A 19,664-nucleotide genomic window follows, 5' to 3' on the forward strand; every position below is an offset into this window, starting at 1 on the left:
GCAAATTCAGAGGTGTAACAGTAATCAGATTAGATTAGATTCAACTTTATTGTCATTGTGCCGAGTACAGATACAAAGCCAAATGAAATGCGGGTCAGCATCTAACCAGAAATGCAAAGAACAGTGTTATTTACAAAATAACTGTGAATAAAAAGCAAGTGCTACAGCACACAAATATAAAAGTACTGAGACAGTACAATATGGGTGCAATACTGCTTAGCACTGTGATGTGAGGTTCAGCAGGGTCACAGCCTCAGGGAAGAAGCTCTTCCTGTGCCTGCTGGTGCGGGAGCGGAGGCTCCTGTAGCGCCTACGGATGGGAGGAGAGCAAAAAGTCCATGGTTAGGGTGAGATGCATCCTTGATAATGCTTTTTGCCCTGCCAGGCAGCGTTTATGGTAGATGTTCTCAATGGTGGGCAATTGGGTACCGATAATCTGCTGGGCAGTTTTCACTACATGCTGGAGTGCTTTGCAGTCCAATACAGGATTTTAAGAAGTCCTTAAAGTTTTCTGATTTTTAAAACCATTTCCCTTACCATATTCCTCAAATTTGCCTCTTTGATAGGGACTTCCAGGACCGATAGGTTTGAAAGGAAACAAAGTAAGTGATTTGCTCAAGCTCATGCTTGAATTATAGTGGTTTTAATCATGGCACTTAACTGAGATACAATGCCTTAATTTTGTTCCATTTGCTTCACTGATAGGGCGATAGAGGCTATCCAGGAGATCCAGCCAAAGGGGTAATTATTTCTTAGTATTTTTCTTTCTTCCTTTAATATATTTCTAATTCTCTGAAAAATAAGTTTTGGTCACCTGACCAAATTCTCCTTTTGCTGCTCTGGGTCTAATGGTGGTTCTTGAAGTGTTCTAAATATTTTTACCAAGTTATATCTACTATGCAAATAAGAGAAGCATTGGTAACATCATGTGGATTAAAATGTTGAAAACCATTAGACAGTAATGCACAACATATGGTATATGAAACCTCACTGGCTGATTGCTTCAATCTCGTCTACCCCAATGAGCTGTGAGGACCAGTGATGTGCAATACTTGACCAATGAAAATGGAAGTCTGGCTTCAGGGAAGGTTTGGCACATCATCTGCCTGTCTAAAACGATTGAATGGCCGGGAATTAGCAAAACTCTGATTTTCAGAAATATATATGAAAAAAATTATTAACATAATTAAATAATTGAAATTGAGAAATAATTAAGTAATTTATGTACAATAAAGTTAATGTTTCAAAATGTTTAAATTAACTCAGTTAATTAAGGAAACAAAGTTACTTGAATCTTATTCTACTCTGAGTTTCTGCTCTCCATTTAAATGAATGGAGATTTTTAACCTGTTTTCGGACTAAACAAAGAAGAGAAACTCTGCAGATGCTGGAAATCAAAGTAATACAAACAAAATGCTGGAGGAACTCAGCAGGCCAGGCAGCATCTATGAAAAGAGTAAACAGTCACTGTTTTGGGCTGAGACCCTTCATCATGACTGGAAAAAAGAGTTGAGAAGTCACCTCGGCCTGAAACGTCAACTGTTTATTCTTTTCCATTGATGCTGCCGGGCTTGCTGAGTTCCTCCAGCATTTTGGGTATGTTACTTTGATTTCCAGCATCTGCAGATTTTTCCCTGTTTTTGTTTCAAGACTAACCTGGCACAGACAGGTTCAGTGCCCAGATTTCCCAGAGATCTCTTGGGAAGAGGAGGAGAACACAGAGGGACTGCAGTGAGTTCTACAGACTTGACTGCCTGCGGAGAATTGAGTAAAATTATGGTGCAAGGAACCTTGAGATAGACTGCAAATCTGGTTTATCCAAATTACTCACGACGAGCCAGGCTTCATTTAACAGTTAAATAGGATAAAAACCAGCAGAATAAATAAAGCAATCTAACAGAATATTCCCCTTAAAAGGAAAAAAAAATGATAAAAGAATTGGCAGTGTTCAGTTATCTACAAGGGGAAGGAATCAGGGGATCCAGGATCAAGAACAGTTACTATCCCTCAGCCATGAGGCTCTTGAACAAAAGGAGGTAACTACACTCATCTATTGACCAATGATCTCACTTTAAGAACTCTTTATCTTGTTATCTTGTGTTCTCATTATTTATTTATATTTGCAGAGTTTGTTGTCTCCTGTGCTCTCCTTTATCTGTCATTGATCCTGTTACAGTTACTGTTCTATAGATTTGCTGAGTATGCCTACAGGAAAAAGAATCTCGGGGTTGCATGAGGTGACATAAATGTATTCTGGTTTTAAAATTTATTTTGAACTTTCAAATAGTTAGCCCTCACCTTTTTTAACCTCAGTGGGTTTACTATGAAGTTTACTTGTGTTTATCTTCACTAGTCCACAGTTTGATTTTTTTATTCTCAATACACAAGTCAGCACTAGACTGCCTCCTTCATTCACCTCAAACATGCCTGTATGATATAAAGGCCAGGATGTGTGAAAGTCTGTTACAGCTGAATGCTGAGAAATAAACTGAGATGACCTTCTCTTTGAACTTCCTTCAGGACTAACACTCTGTGTACAAACAACAAATTTCACCACTTATGCTGGTGATATTAACCCTGATTTTGATTCATTTCGTTGGCTCTATTCGACAGTTTCAAATATTTATTCAAGCTAATAAAGTGTCCACCCTGTGGCCGCTAAGGATATTGCAGCAGAGAGGTTTGACATAGTATACCTGCACTTCCAAATGTTCTCTGTATACAATGCTTGCTCTGAGTGCCAAGTGTTTTACCTGTACTTTATCAAATGTAAAAATAAAGCTGAATCAATTAACTCCTTTACCAAACTGCGATAACATTCCTTCCAACAGAATGAAAAGTTCTTCTAAAACTACATTGTTCATTCGATAATGTGCTTCAGATGTCCATTCACCCTTGAGAAAAATAAAAACATTCTTTGAAACACTAAATTATTTATAGATTTTTAACTCTCTGTCCTTGCCCTCTATCTTGTCATATGCCTCCAAGTACTCCATAATCTCATCCTAAAAATTGATTCCAACAACTTCCTAACCACTGATGTCAGGCTAACAGGTCTATAGATTCCTTTCTGTTGCCTCCTACCCTTCTTAAATAGCGGAATCACACCTGCAATTTTCCAGTCATCCGTTTTATCAATAAATACTGTATCCAGTATAGTTATCAATGCCTCTTTTTAAAAGGACTTTTGAATATTTCTTAAAATTCTTGTGCATTATGAGAAAATGGATTCATTTAATCAGCAATAGGAAATTAAAGTATAAATATAAGTGTTTCAATTCTTTCTTTTATTCATCTTAGATAGTGGGACCCACTGGGAATAAAGGAGCTCGGGTAAGTGATTAGTTCTTTGCACGAAGTCTTGAAATCATTCAATTGGTTTATGATATAAATTGTTGAAAAGAAAATTTTCCTTTTATTGATAATTTGTGCCCACATAAGCAAATTCTGATTGAATGCCATATGACAAATCAGATTAATGCGAGGTTGCCATATTCTTAAAAACTTCACCCTGCCAAACATCAAACTAATGGTTTAAATTGGTCAAAGGAAATGAAAATTAAATGTAACTTCCTCGTACTATTTCTCCAAGAAAATATCTTTAGTGATACTTGGAGAGCTGACAATCCAGGAGACAAAAATAATTTTGGGAGCAGTTTAAAATGTTGGTCTCTCCTTTCACTACTTTGTCAGTGAAATCAAACAAAATATGCTGAAGGTAGAAATATGATTATTCTTCAGACCTGTCTACTTAAGGTGAAAGCATTCATGTTAACATATCCATCACTTATGGGAGGTGGCTGTCAATGTTACATATCCTCATCGTGGATCTTGACAAGTCACAAGGTTAAAGGGACCTCCATCATATATGTACCTCTTATAAGTAAATCGAAGTAAGCTAAGTTATAAATGGACACTGTTACTTGTGCAAAGTTGAGCAATGTAACCTTTATCAATGTCATAAATGGTACAGCAGTTTGAGTACAATAAAAATTTATTCTGTGGTGAAACCAGTTGCTAACTTGAGAGTAGGATTGTGTGATGCAGAAAGTCTTTCATTACCAGTTCTTTTGAAGAAAAATATAGTGAGTTTCATAGTCAGCGGCTTTCTCCATACCTGTATACTATTTTGATTATTATTAAACCAAACACTATTAAATCTGATTCAAGCATTTGATTGGATGCATTCTCTTTCTGGCAGGGAGATGTTGGACCACCTGGACCTATGGGACCCAAAGGCAATCAAGGGATCCAAGGGATTAAAGGTGAAAAGGTACTAGTTAAATTTTCCCAATGGCACAATGAGCTTTACACATGAATTATACACTTCCAAAATTCAATCTAGTTGAAAAACAATAGCACATCATTTAACATAGCTCATCAGGCCACATGTATTGCAAATTGGCTAATCTGAGTAAACTTTAGCCCCTGTTTACTTAGAGATACAAGGAAACCATGTCACTGGGATGGAGGCTGAAATGCTCCTTTAATTAAGTCAGCTGATAATTCTTCACATTCATTCCAATTCTTCATCATTTTTTGATCTGATTCAAATTGCAGCATTATTAACAAGCAGATAGCAGACAAGTGACTCTATTTGCAAATTTGACATTCAAATTTGTGCCAGATGAACTCTGCTCATGGTCTTAAAGGATACAAGGATTTGTAGGCTGCAGTGAGATGCCTGGTTAGTGCCTATAACTGGAGAGGGAACTTCTAAAATTTCGTCAGTTCCCATAACTTAAAACTTCTCATCACTTGCAACTGATGGAAGAATAAGAAGCTTAAGATCTTGCATTTATTGTCAGCCCCTATTGTGGGTAATTATGTCATTAACTAATACTCAGTAAAAGGGTAAAGGATTGATTTGGGCAAGTTAGGAATACCACTCTCTGGATGCACATCAAAGTAAACCGTGGCTACTCAGCCTGTGTTTCCAGAGGTGTACTTCCTGTCCAGCTTCCCCTCTTGTCTTCAACACCCAACATCCATACCCACGTGAAATATTGTACTTAACAGTGCTTCACAAAAGCCTTCTGCTCTAAGGCATTCTCTCTCCAGGAAAGCCTACCTTTTTGTTTTAAACTGTGATAAATTTATCTTTAAAGGGAAGCCCAGGATATGGAATTCCAGGTCAACCTGGCCCCAAAGGAGAACCAGGTGAAAGGGTGAGTAACAGAAGTTTTCTATCATGGAGACAGTTTATCTCTGACAGCAATGGGATGTATGTTTTTGAATGTGTTTTCTAATCTGTCATATGATTGTCATCTTCCATATTTTGTATTAAGAGGTTAGCATTTAAAAACCAATTAAATGTATCTGATACATGGTAGAGAGATGACTCCTTAAGATACATGTGTCAATTATATCTGACTTTGAATAAATGTCCCACCTTAGCTCACTGATGAAAGGTCTTGGCCCAAAATGTTGACTGATTATTCCCCTCCAGAGATGCTGCCTGACGCTGAGTTCTTCCAGCATTTTGTGTGTGTTGCTCAAGACTAACAACATCTGCACAATATCTGGTGTTCACCTTAGCTCACTCTATCTTTGAAATGGGAATAGGCTCCCACAATAGAGTTTCCAATGAACATTTCCCTTTCCAACAGAATTTAACAAAACACTGTTAGACTGCACTTGGGAGTATTGTTTGCAGTTTGGACCACCATGCTATTAGAAGGCTTGCAGTTATGGTGAAGAGGTTGCAAAGGGAGATTTACCAGGACGTTGCCTGGATTGGAAGACTTTAGTTATGCAGAGACAGAAGATAACATTGGGTTTGTTTTGCCCAGAGCTAATCAGGCTCAGGAGTAACTTAATAGAGGTATGAAAAATTATAAGAGGCATAGTTCAGTTAGATTCGGGGGAAGGGATACATTAAAATCTGAGAGTATAGGTGAGAGGAAGGAGGTTTTAAAGGGATTTTATGTGATAGTTTTAATTTTAGAGAGTGGTTGATATTTGGAAGTCATGGCTAGAGGACCTTCTGGATTCACTGATCAATTATTAAGTTGAAGAGACATTTGGTCAGACACTTAAACAGGCAAGGCATAGAAGGATATGGACCTAATGCAGGCAAATGAGATTTGAGTAGATGAACAAAAGGTTAGCATGAACTTGAAGGCCAAAAGACCCATTTCGGTGCTATACAATTCTATAGCTCTATGCCTCTATAACTATGCCCACTTATTGCCATCTATTTAATTCATATTTATTGAGTATTGTGAGTTTCCCTTAGTCCAGTCATTTGGTTGTCTTGTCGGGAGAATGGAACTTTCACAAACTGAAGCAAATGCTCTTAATTTGAAGTTGATGTTTTTATTGTTTCTCCAGCACCATCATACATGACATGCAAAGACTTGATAATAATGATGGCACACGAGAATTAATTTGGTCTTAATAACTGTCTGCTCTTTGATGTTTGAGTGGGAAGTTGCTTATGTGTCACCAAACAACTGTTTCTGAAAGCAGAATTGCGAAACACTATGTAATAATATTTCCCATTTGGGATTTAAAGCATAATGAGAAATGATGCCATCAAGTTTCTGACAAATGACATTCAAAAATAATTAGCATTAGGACTAGTCATGACAATATCTTCTGACTCTATTATCCCACTCAGCTCTAAGGAGTTGTGATGTATATTAACAGGATGACAGCTGGTGCTGAATCTTCCCCTTGTTCACTTTATTTAATGGAGCCATGAAGAGAGCTCTGTTGTTTTCTGACTCCACAAAATGCAAAATTCAATAGACTCTTGTGCCTTTACAGTGTGAAATTCAGGAATTTCCAATTGCTATGAATAGATTTCCATCAGAAAATATTGCAGATGCCACTTTATCACTTATTTGTCCAAATTTGATCCTGTTGTCTCAGTGGGGTGGTTTCAAATTAAACAGTGCCTCAGCTCATCTGCTGTTGAAATCCACTTTGACTGCTTTGTGACTTCTAGCCGTAAAAACTGAGCTCCTGGGAAAACCCCTGCCTTTCTTCCTTGCATAAACTTGAGCTCATTCACTCTCTGCTTCTCATTAACAAGTCCTGTTCACCCAACAGTCCTTGGCTTATGGATCTGCACCGGAATCCAGTTCAGCAATGTCTCAAATTTAAATTCTTACTCTCAAAGGTTCAAGGGTCCAATTTAATGTCAGAGGAATGTATACAATATAAATCCTGAAATGCTTTTTCTTCACAGCCATCCACAAAACCAGAGGAGTGCCCGAAAGAGTGAACAACCCCAAAGTACCCCCCCCCCCCCCAGCTCCCCTCCCACCCTCACATAAGCGGCAGCAAGCAATAATCCCCCTTCCCCCCCCACCAGCAAAAAAAAGCTTTGGCACTGCCACCGAGCGCTGAGCTGTGAGCAAAGCAACAGCAAAGACACAGACTTGCAGATACCCCCAAAGACTTCGCGTTTCACCCGGTATACAACATACCAAAGGCTCGCTCTCTTGTTTTCAGATCTCCTTGATCCCACTCCTCCTTAGCAGAAACATCACAAAACATCTCTGATTTTCACCACTCTGTCATTAGCAGCTGAGCCCCAAGGGAAAAAGGAATTCTCTCCCTAAACCTTCTATTGGCTGATCCTTACAACTATTAAGCTTTGAGCTGCCCACATGAATGCCTCCTAATGTGGTTCAGTGTTGTCAACGTTCTTAGAATCATAGAGAAGTACAGCACAGAACCAGGCCCTTTGGCCCATCTAGCCTGTGCTGAACCATTTAAACTGCCTACTCTCATTGACCTGCACTGGGACCATAACTCTCGAGATGCCTCCCATCCACGTACAGTGATGCTGGAAAGTTTGTGAACCCTGTAGAATTTTCTGTATTTCTGCATAAGTATGACCTAAAATGTGATCAGAGAAAATTATACAGGGTTCATAAACTTTTGAGCACCACCGTATCTATCCAAACTTCTCTTAAACAATGTATGCACCACTTATGCTGTCAGCTCATTCCACACTCTCAAGACCATTTGAGTGAAGAAATTTCCCCTCATTTAGCCCTTAAACTTTTCCCCTTTCACCCTTAACCCATAGCCTTTAGTTGTAGTCCCACCCAACCTTGTGGGCTATCAGATGCTTTACACCTAACATCATGAAGGGAACACTATCCCAATAGGCATATATTTATAACTGTGCTACTGACCACTACTTTAATACTCTGCATCATAATTTATCATGTGTTTTAGGTAAAATTGTGTCACAAGTTTTAATAGTCGCAAATGGCACAATTTTCTAATGGACTGTTCATTTCTGTTATTTCAACAGGGGAATGTTGGCTTATCGGGGAGACCGGGTGAAAAGGCAAGATCAAATTGTGCTGTTCATACTTAATGTGACACTGCTTTCTACTCTGCCAACAACAGCTGTAAACTGCAAATAAAAACTAAAGTTTTCTTGTTTGGATAGGGTGAAATCGGCATGGATGGGAAAGAGGGGAGTCCTGGTGCTCCAGGAAACCCAGGCCCTATCGGATTAAGAGGTAAAGATGTAAGTAAAACTTAAAGGCTATATATGAGCTGTTGTGATGGGCTGTGTCTGTTTGTCAAGGATCGACTTTTAAACAGGAATAAAAATTAAAAGGTACCGGAAGCAGCAGGGCAGGCAACATTTGTTGAAAGAGAAGCAGTGTGAATGTTTGGGTCAAAGATGCTATATCAAAGCAGGGAAAGAGAGAAATCAAGTTAGTTTAAAGTTGAAAGAGGTGGAGGCAGAGATGATGAATATGTCAAAGGGAATATCTCTGGAAGAATGAGGACAGTGTGACTGTTGGTATAAGTTGCATAGATCATCCTATGCTGTTGAAAAATCAATTTGCACTTCTTTCATACTTCCCTCCCACACTTTGATTCTTTCTTATCCCTTTACAAGGTATATAGATCGCGAGTGAAAACTACTGAGCCAGAAAGACAATAGGGATGTATGGTTCCTCAGGTGTACGTAAACAAAAAATTCCCATTGTAGCACTGGAGAGTCAGTCTAGAGTTCTGCGCTCAATCCTCTCAAGTGTGACTTTAACCTATAAACATTTAATTCAGGCAAGAGACTGCAGCATCAGAGATACAGCTGATACCACAGTTTGGTAAGGAGGAGAATGAAAACATGGAGGACGATGTAAAGATATTAAGCAATGACAAAAAGCTTCCTCAGAGAGATCACTGGGAAGGAAAGGCAGAGCCAATAAAACCACCATGTTGCTCTCTGATTCAAGAGAGTCAGAATCAGGTTTATTATCACTGACCTATAGTATGTCATGAAATGCATTGTGACAACAGTACAGCACAAGACATATAAAGTTACTATAAGTAGCAAAAATAAATTACTGAATAGTACAAAAGATAGAAATACTGAGGTAGTGTTTGGACCATTTGGAAATCTGCTGGCGGACGGGAAGAAGCTGTTCCTAAAATGTTGTGTGTCTTCAAGCTCCTGTACCTCCTCCCTGATGGTGCTGACAAGAGAACAGCAAGTCCCAGTTGGTGCGGGTGCTTAATGATGGTATGCAATAAGTGGTGTATAACACCAGTGTCGACCTTTTCACTGTGTTAGCAACAGTTGAGAGAAATACCTTCTGAAGATTTTGTTTCCCTGCATGCAAGGATAGTCTGCTGTTTTTCTTCATTGGGCTTGTTCTATGGAGCCTCCCAGGATTATCCTTTACTTAAGAGTGGAGGTAGCCCTGACTGGGCCTCCTCATTGCCTCTCAGAATGTTCGCCTAATGATAGAAGACCAAATTCTGGAATAATTAGAAGCAAATGTTTTTGAAATAGATATGATGATTCTGTGACTTGTTACTGTAGCCAGAGAGTATTGTTTAATCTGTATATCTTGTTCTTAACAGGGGGCAAAGGGTCAAAAAGGTGAATCAGGCAAGGTACAGCCATCCAGCTTATGTGATTTCCAATTCATTGTTGAGAATGATGCTATATGTTAACATTTTGCTAAATGATTTGATCCCATTTCCAAATCACTGTTGATTTACTGATTTATTTTCTAATTAGGGTGAAATGGGTCCTCCAGGTTTCACAGGGGAGCGTGGACTGCGGGTGAGAATGAAATCACTTTGATATCCTCTGTTAATTGCTGTGTGTGGGAGCCGTCTGAGCTTCTCTTGACTGAAACAGTCATTGAATGGCAATTGCATCCTATAACTGCTGGAGAAATTGACGTCTACAGCTCTGCAAGCACAAACTACAATAGACTTGAAAATTATATCAAGTACAGATTTGGATACCCTCTGAAGTAATTGAATTATGAACATAAGTAAACTGTCAGATAAACAAGAGTTCAAACCAGGATAGGATTGATACAGGCCTGGGGAATATTGTGGACAAAGGGACCTCGGAATACATAGTTCGCTGAAAATGGTGTCATAGGTAAACAGGGCAGTGAAAAGGGCATCTTGGCATGCTTCGTCAGTCTGGCACTAAGGATAAAAGTTGGGACATTATGCTGCAGTTTTACAAGACATTGGTGTGGCCACACATGGACTATTGTGTCCAGTTTTGGCCCCCCTGTTACAGGAAGGACATCACTAAGCTGCAAAGGAAATGTAATTAATTGGTTTGTTATTGTCACATTTACTGAGGTACAATGAAAAACTTGGTTTGCATACGATCCATACAATTCATTTCAATACATCATTGCATTAGGACAGCACAATAAAGGGGATTTTTCTGGTGTTCTGCAGAGGTCAGTGTTGGGACTGCTTCTTTCACATTGTATGTCAATGATTTGGATGACTGAATTGATGGCTTTATGGCCAAGTTTGCAATGATATGAAGATAAGTAGGGGGGCATGTGGTGTTGCAGAAGGACCACATTAGATTAAAAAAATGTGCAAAGAAGTGGCAGATGGAATATAGTTGTTGAGAAGTGTATGGTCATGCTCATTGGTAGAAGGAGTAAAGGTATAGATGAACTTCTAAACGGGGAGAAAATTCACAAATCAAAGCTGCAAAGGGAATTGGGAGCCCTTGTGCAGGGTTCCATAAAGGTTAACTTGCAATTTCAGTCAGTGGTAAGGAAGGCAAATGCAATGTTAGCATTCATTTTGAGAGAACTAGAATATGAAAGCAAGAATGTAATGCTGAGGCTTTATAAGGCATTGGTCAGACCACCCTTGGTGTATTATGAGCACTTTAGGCCCCCTTATCTAAGAAAAGGTGTGCCGGCATTGGAGAGATTCAAGAAGAGGTTCATGAGAATTATTCTGGGAATGAAAGAGATAACACGTGAGGAGCATGATGGTTTTGTGGCTGTACTCACTGAAGTTTTGAAGAATGCAGAGTGATCGCATTGAAACCTATTGAATATTGAAAGGGTAGAGTAGATGTGAAGAGGATGTTCCTTATAGTGGGGGCGTTTAGGACCAGAGGGCACAGCCTTAAAATAAAGGGACATCCCTTTAGAACTGAGCTGAAGAGTAATTTCTTTAGCCAGAGGGTGGTGAATTGTGGAATTCATTTCCACAGACGGCAGCAGAGCCACTGGGTATATTTATAGTGGAGGTTGATAGGTTCTTGATTAGTAAGGACGTCTCAGGTTATGGGGAGAAGGCAGGAAAATAGGGTTGAGAGGGATAATAAATCAGACATGATGGAATGGTAGAGCAGACTCGATGAGCCAAAAGGCCTAATTCTGCCCCTATGTCTTTGTTGAGTTCTGCTCATTTGGACTATGTAAGTATTTAGTATGCATGTGCACTCTCCCTGATATGCGCATGTGTGCACACAGTCATGTAGCACAGACAGGGATGAGGGGAGTACAGCTAAGGTCCCAACAGAGTTGTTCAATGATGGCACAGAGTGCAGAAGAGAGTGTAGTTGGGAACTCAACAGACTTACCTGAACAGAAATGACCACAAGTGCAAAGACAACACGGAACTTTGTCTTAAAACAGGACAAACTGAGATTTGTAGACCCAAACGCTGGTCTCTCATACAAAGCTGAATTATTAGGCCGAACAGGCAAAGCCACCGGAAGAAACAAAAGTAGGTACAACTTGAATTACCTAAAACCAGTCACGGTCACTGTGGGGTCAGTCGACATGTCACGTGTAGACAGACTTCATACTGAATCCAGTATAGACGAAGTGAACATCTGAGATATATCAAGATGAAGATGTCCTAGTAACTGAAGAGGTGTCATTTGAATCTGCAAAATAGGATAAAATCAGAAGTTGGAGAAATAATGGAGTGTTTGAGGAAGCTAGAGACATTCGCCAAAAGATAGTGTCTACAAGATAGGTGTGCACCCTGAAAGAAATCCCAACAGGAATTATACCAAAAGCACGTCTGGTGGCTAGAGGTTTTGAGGAACTAAACATAGAAGAATTCCAAAGAGACTTTTCAACATGTGCATCAGAGTTTCTCTGGCTACTTCTCTCAGTGATATGTCAAAAGCATTGGCAACCCCATCGCATGGACTTAAATCTGCAATCTTTCAGGGAATGGAGCTATCAGCTGACATTTACATTAAACCCCTCCTGAAGCCAGAGTGAAGGAACACTGGAAACTCAAAAAATATGTGCAGGGTCTATCTACCGGTATAAAATGGTCAAGGAAATAATGTTGGAAAGATGTCACAAGTGGATCCAGCTGTTTTTGCTGGCAAGATTCAGGGTATCATGTGATTGGAATACTTGCCTGTCATGTAGATAACTTCATATGGGGAGTCTCACAAAACTCCGCCACAACAGTTATCCCTCAGCTTTTCAGGTTGGATGGAAGGAACGTGACAGATTCTGCTATGTAGGGATAGATAGACATCCTTGCTGTTGATGGAACAGTACAACTGCAACAAGATAGCTACATTGGGAATCTTCAGACAATCCGTGTGGAATCCTCGTGCCACACAACGGGATGCTTCCCCCAGTGAAGCTGAAGTGGAGCAACTTAGGCCAAAGGTAGGTCAGATTCTACGAGTGGCAAGGCACAGCAGATCTGACTCCACGTTTGGTGCCTACAACTTGACATCCAGCACAAAAAATGCCACAGTACAAACTTTACATGAGGCAAACAAGATGGTGTGCAGAATTCAATCTGAAAAAGTTCCAACAGCTTGGAAAAGGCAGCTCACTGAGACTCGTTGTCTTCAACGAAGCCTCACTTGGAAATCTCCCTGATGGATCTACTCAAAGGGGGAAATTTCATTGAGGCAAGATTTTCACCTCTCTATTGGCAATCGTAAAAAATCTGAAGAGTTGTAAGGAGTACGTTGGCAGGAAAAACCCTTACAATTTCTGAAGGTATTGACAATACTGTTTTTCTGGGCACACTATTCTGAGCTTTTCCATGGTGACCCAAAGGACAGTAACTACATATAACTTGTGTCACAGACAACTCTCTCTGGTTGATGCTGTCAAATCCACCAAGTCAGTTACAGAAAAGAAGCTTTGTCTAGAGATAACCAGCATCAAAGACACGGAAAATTCATCATGTGTTATGGTCAACTACAAACGAACTACTAGCTGACCATCTCACAAAGAAGGGAGCTCCAGCTCTTGTGCTGTTAAAGGCACTTAGTGAATGCATTTGGTACATTAAGATTAGAACATTAAGTTCTAATCAAGGGTTAGAACTGATTGCTGTATCCTAATGAACATAGCTGTTTGGACATTTGAACCGTCCTTAAATTTTCTCAAATTTAATTTTTTAATATATACATAAAAAGGATGGGAGATTGCAGAGTTCTGTTCATTTGGACTACATAAGTATCTAGTATGCATGCACACTCTCCCTGTTATGTGCATGCATGCAGGAGAGGAGGGGGAATTGTGGGATGGAAAGGTGGTGGGCCTCAGTTATTGAAGGAGGATGTTGAAAGCAAAATTGTTTAAACAAAAGAAAAACATGTCCTGGTGGTTTGGGCATTAGCAGTTTTATGAACTTACAAGGGAAAACAGAATGCAGAATATAGTGTTACAGATACAGAGTAAGTGCAGTGCAGGCAGACAATAAGGTGCAAGGCCATAATGAGGTAGGATGTGAGATCAAGAGTCCCTGTTGTTCAGCAGTCTGTGTAAAAGACCTATAAAAGAGGATAGAAGCTGTCTTTGAGCTTCTATGGTACATGCCTTCAGGCTTTTGTATCCTCTGTTAGTGGGAATGGTAGGAAAGATCTTCGATTATGTTGGCTAACAACACACTCATGCTGACCAAGGTACAGTGTGAAGTGCAGACAGAGTCTGTGGAAGACAGGCTGGTTTATGCGAATGTTGCCAGGATGTGAGGGTCTGAGGTATAGGCTAGGACTTTACTCCTTGGAGTGTAAAAGACAAAGGGGTGACCTTATAGAAGTGTACAAAATCATGAGTGATAGGATGAATGCAACCCTAACCCAGTGAAAAGAAACACAAAAGTATAAGGCACAAGTTTAAGGTGAAAGTGGAAAGCATTAAAGTGACCTCGGGGGCAACTTGCTCATGGTGGTGTGTACATGGAATGAATCAAAATTGTGTTTAATATGACCAACATATAACAATTACAGCATGGAAACAGGCCATCTTGGCCCTTCTAGTCCGTGCCGAACACTTATTCTCATATGTCGTGAAATTTGTTAACTTTGCAGCAGCAGTACAACACAATACATGATAAATACAAGAAAGACCTACAGTAAGTATATATATGTATATTAAATAGTTAAATTAAGATAAGTAGTGCAAGAACAGAAACAGAAATTAAAGAAGTAGTGAGGTAGTGGTTGTGGGTTCAATGTCCATTTAGAAATCAAATGGCAGAGGGGAAGAAGCTGAGTGTGTGCGTTCAGGCTTCTGTACCTCCTTTGCAGAGAAAGTAATTGAGGCAGCTACAAAAAAGATGTTTGGGCAGGTGCATGATAGGATTGGTTTAGAGCAGAGGTTCTCAACCTGGGGTCCATGGACCCTTCAGTTAATAGTAGGGGTCCAGGGCATAAAAAAGACTGGGAACCCCTGGTTTAGAGGGACATGTCTAAATGTGGGTAATGAATAAAACTAGCTTCGGTGGGTACCTTGGTCAGCATGAATGTGTTGATCCGTATTATTCTATAACTTCTAGGCTTTAAGGATACTAGGCCAACTGTACTATTGAATAAGATCATGGGTGAGATGTATCTTGCCTGCTCCTTTAATCTGCGTTAATTTCAAGGAAGTTTTTTTTCATTGCACCTGTGCATATGGGTATTTGTGCATAAGACAATAAACGTGACATTGTTGTTAAAGGATGGATCAGGTCTAACTACTCTCCTTTGGTTTTATCTCTGTTTTCACACACAAGCCAAACAAATCCAGAAAGTTCTGCTTCATAGCTCCGACAAGAATGATTCATATTATGCATCACTTCCAGAAGAAAACTATATTGACTCTACACTTGTATTATGAAACAACACAAATCAGAATTCAAAGTCCTTCAAGTGACCAAGCCCCCACTTGACTTTGCACTATTTTGGACATCATGTGAAATTTGAATCGGACATTGTGGAAATGGGTTCTTTGGTCCTCCAACTCTATGTTGACCACTAGCCAGCCATTTACACTGAACCTACACCAATCCCACTTTATTCTGCCCCCTTCCCATATTTTACCACTCACCTACACACAAAGAGCAATTTTCAAAGACCATCTAACATCTAGTTAATGTGAGAGGAAACCAGAATATCTGGGCAGAAACCCATGCAGTCACAGGGAGGACAGGCAACCTCCACACAACAGTACCAGAGGTCAGTGTTGGATCTGGATCATAGGAGCTGTGTCACAGTGCTGCTCAATTTCACACAAATCAGTAGAGTCTATGTAATGATGTGCTCCATCATTGTAGTTAGGTATGGGATGGAGAATTTAGACCCAGAAATGACAAGAAATTGGAGATAAATATCTCAATTAGGATAGTGTGTAACAATGAGAAGATGGTAATTCCATTCACTAGACCCCATTGCCTTTCCAGATGGTGGAGGTGATGAACGTGGAGATGTTATCAAGGAAGTCTTGGCCGGATGTTGGGCATTAGCAGTAGGACCGAGTTCTGAAAGTTTGGATCTCTTTTCTCTGATACCAGTTGTGGTAGTGGGGTGTGACAGGAAACACTAGTGAAAGAAGATAGTCACATTTCATTCAGCCATGAGTGTGTAGGTGTTATTGGCAGTTTAAAAATCAGGTGTGCCAAACCAATGAAGTAGATATTAATAGAGAACAGGGCAACAATGCAAATAAAACAGAATTTCTTTTCTCATGTGCTCTCAAATTATCTGAAAGGGTCCACTGGGCTTACCTGGCCGGCCTGGAGAAAAAGGGCTTAAAGGAGATACTGGAGACGCAGGAGCAATGGCAAGTACCCCCAAAAATATATGCTGTATTTTTTTTGTGATTGCAGGGAAATAGAATATCTATTCCTGTAACAACTTAAGAGTGCTTGGCTTCCAACTAGCAGGCCTAAACCTAGCACCAAAACAAATCTCATCACATGAATCCTCTCATTTGACTGGAAAGTTTTTGAAATTTATCAATGGCACCCTAATTACAGCTTTATCACAATATTTCCCCTGTACCTGGGTGACACTTCCGGTAGCAAAATTACAGAGGTTTTGAAGAATCCATTAAGTGGTATCAGAAAAAAAGGACTCTGATTACACTGGGTTATGAATGGAAAAATAAAGGAATTTGAGAGGAAAAGCAACTAAACTTGAAAGACTACATACTCTGTCAGGACTTGCAGCATTTCTATACACTGTGCCAGTGAATTTTATCTAAAACCCAATTATTTTTAGCCAAAGTGTATTCATAATGTGTGATGTATGATCCAGCTACTTCATGGTCTGACCCATGTACATACAGTGATTGCAGGGCATGTTCAGTGATATCAATTGGTGTGAAGTTCATAGTTGATACCACTGCCCTTTGCAGGACTGTTTGTGCAAGGTCTCATCTATTGTACTGAGTATCTTGGTATCATAGTACAGAGAACATAGAACAGTACAGCACAGGAACAAGTCTTTCAGCTCAGAATATTGTGCTGAACCAATTAAATCAGTCATCAACTAAGCTAATCTCTTCTGCCTACATAATGCCCATATTCTTCCATTTTCCTCAATTTCATGTGACTATCTAAATGTGTCTTAAACATCCCTAATATATCTATCTCTAACACTACCCCAGGCAGCACATTCCAGGCACCCACCATCTGTGTAAAAATGCCCCTCACATTTCCTTTGAAGTGAATATTAAATGTATGCCTCTAGTAGTAGACACTTTAACCATGGGGAAACTCCTTGCTCTGTTTGATATGACATCTCAATATGATGTTTGAGCTGCTTTATTTGGGTAATCATACCAATCACAGAAAATTTGCAAGGTAGAAAGAGGCCATTTGGCACAGGTATGTAGTCCTGCAGGTCACAGCTCTTAAAGTATACATCAAAGTGCTGATTAATGAGATGAGTACCTCTTGACATTTTCATCCAGTAATTTCCAACTCCAATCACTATTGGAAAAAATTGTTTTCCTCATCTCCCCACTAATCCTTCTATGGTGTTCATGTTGGCTCTGGCACTTAGTAACACAATGTGAAAATGTGTAAACGTGGTTGGGGCAGCCAAGGATTTAGACAAGATGATAAGGTGAGCTGAATGTCCTATGATTATGGACTCTGTGGTTAAGAAATTAGAAAATAATTCTGCTGCCTTACTGCTTGATGAACATTGAGAACAGATGTGGTCAAATTACACACTCCCATTCTACAATTTTGTGAGCTTTAATTTGGCTGATACAAAATTGTGATTTTGGCAGCAAGTGAAATAATGATATGAAATCCAAGAGCATACCAAAGTATAAGATCTCATTAGCAGCTAAACCTTAAATACCAGTGAGTGCAAAAGCAAATGTGCTTTGGATTCTGATCAATAACTCTTCCTTCCTATTTCAGGGAGTAATTGGCCCAAAGGGAACAAAAGGCGAGAAAGTATGTTTTTGAAATATTATTTCCTTCTGGATCAAATATAAAGTTGAGCTATTGAAGATAATTAAAGTAAGGTTATTAATTGTGCACCATTTGTGATCTGTATCATTTCAGGGGAAGCCAGGTCTCCCTGGGCAACCAGGGTCAACTGTAAGTATTTTTATCAAATGCATTTTATAGATTACATATGCATGTTGGGGCCTCACAACAGCCTGAGTGATGGTGTCACAATGTCTCTGTGATTGAATTTCTATACTTGAACTGGATGATGTGAAATCAGAAACGTGACATTCACCTGCAGGGCAATGTTAAAAGAATCATCATTTAGTGGGTTTTGGTTCCTTTACTGCAAGAAATCTCAGATTAATTTCAAGAACTACTGATATAGCCTGGCAGCTGTATTATAAACAGTTTTGGTCCTGTACCATATAGTAACGTTGGAGGCAAAACAAAGGAGATTCACCATACTGATTCCTGAGACAAATGGGTTGTCCTATTAGAGAGACTAAGTAGTTCGTTCAGCTGTGTATTCCTTCGAGTTAGAAGGATAATGGTTGGTCTTATTCCAAAATACACCATCATGAGGGGAGATGACAGGGTCTATATTGAGATTTTTCACTTGTGGGAGAGTGTTGATCAAAGATGGCATTGGTGGTCATTGGCAATGCTCTGTGGGCCACAGACAATAGTTCTAAACATTCTCATAAAGATACCTCCCAAAATATTGAAGGAACTCAGCAAGCCAGGCAGCATCTATGGAAAAAAGTATAGTCGGTTTTGGGCTGAAACATCAACTGTACTTTTTTCCATAGATGCTGCCTGGCCTGCTGAGTTCCTCCAGCATTTTGCATGTGTTGCTCGGATTTCCAGCATCTGCAGATTTTCTCTTGTTTGTGATATAGTTATACCTCCTTTGAATTACTCTCACTGCAATCTGCAGCATGTAGTTTACCCCTAAACAATGTACTTTTAAATCAACTTAATGACTCAACACCTTTAAGCAGACAAAGGTTCAAGGATCAGAAGCATGAAAGTGCAATAATGAAGAAAGCACAGCAGTGCCTATACTTAAGAGTTTGCAGAGATTCGGCATGACATCTAAGACTTTGATAAACTTCTATAGATGTGTAGTGGTGAGTATATTGACTGGCTGCATCACAGCTAGTATGGAAACACCAATGCTCTTGAACAGAAAATCCTACAAAAAGTAGTGAACATGGCCCAGACCATCCCGGGTAAAGCCTTTCCAACCATTGAACACATCTACATGAAACACTGTTGCAGGAAAGCAGCATCTATCAACAGGGACCCCCACCCTCCCAGGACTTGCTCTTTTCTCACTGCTGCCATCAAGAAGAAGGTACAAGAGCCTCAGGACTCACACCACTAGGTTCAGAAACAGTACTTTGAATTTTGAACAAAGGTACATATTTACAAGATGTTTATAAAACTGAAGTGTGTAGAACTTTCTTCTCTCAAAATCTGGGGAACTCACTTCTCCAGTGAATGCTGGAGGCCAGATCACTTAAAATATTTAAGATGCAGATGGAGAGATATTGGAAGATTGAGAAATGGGGGGTTATGGAACTGGTATGGAAGAGGAGTAGAGCCCAGCATAGATCAACAGTGATTATGTTCAGTGATGGGGCAGGCTTGAGTGCGTGGTGGCCTACGATTGTTCCTGTTTTCTTGTGTAGAGTAGATAGGTCATACTCAACCATACGCCT

The 19,664-nt window shown here is 39.7% G+C and overlaps 1 protein-coding gene across 1 annotated transcript in view; it reads left to right on the top strand.

The window, feature by feature from the left end:
• The window catches only part of col7a1l (collagen type VII alpha 1-like), a 420,731-nt gene that overhangs the window by 179,663 nt on the left and 221,404 nt on the right, over positions 1 to 19,664 (top strand). The window contains exons 41-52 of the mRNA XM_073066798.1: positions 567 to 602; positions 706 to 741; positions 3,301 to 3,333; positions 4,202 to 4,273; positions 5,109 to 5,168; positions 8,276 to 8,311; positions 8,417 to 8,497; positions 9,850 to 9,882; positions 10,010 to 10,054; positions 16,239 to 16,310; positions 17,905 to 17,940; positions 18,052 to 18,087. Of these exons, the coding sequence (XP_072922899.1) occupies positions 567 to 602; positions 706 to 741; positions 3,301 to 3,333; positions 4,202 to 4,273; positions 5,109 to 5,168; positions 8,276 to 8,311; positions 8,417 to 8,497; positions 9,850 to 9,882; positions 10,010 to 10,054; positions 16,239 to 16,310; positions 17,905 to 17,940; positions 18,052 to 18,087 (576 nt within the window). The remainder of the gene's footprint in view (positions 1 to 566; positions 603 to 705; positions 742 to 3,300; positions 3,334 to 4,201; positions 4,274 to 5,108; positions 5,169 to 8,275; positions 8,312 to 8,416; positions 8,498 to 9,849; positions 9,883 to 10,009; positions 10,055 to 16,238; positions 16,311 to 17,904; positions 17,941 to 18,051; positions 18,088 to 19,664) is intronic.

The sequence above is a fragment of the Hemitrygon akajei genome, chromosome 14, assembly GCF_048418815.1.
Source record: "Hemitrygon akajei chromosome 14, sHemAka1.3, whole genome shotgun sequence".
NCBI classification, from domain to species: Eukaryota; Metazoa; Chordata; class Chondrichthyes; order Myliobatiformes; family Dasyatidae; genus Hemitrygon; species Hemitrygon akajei.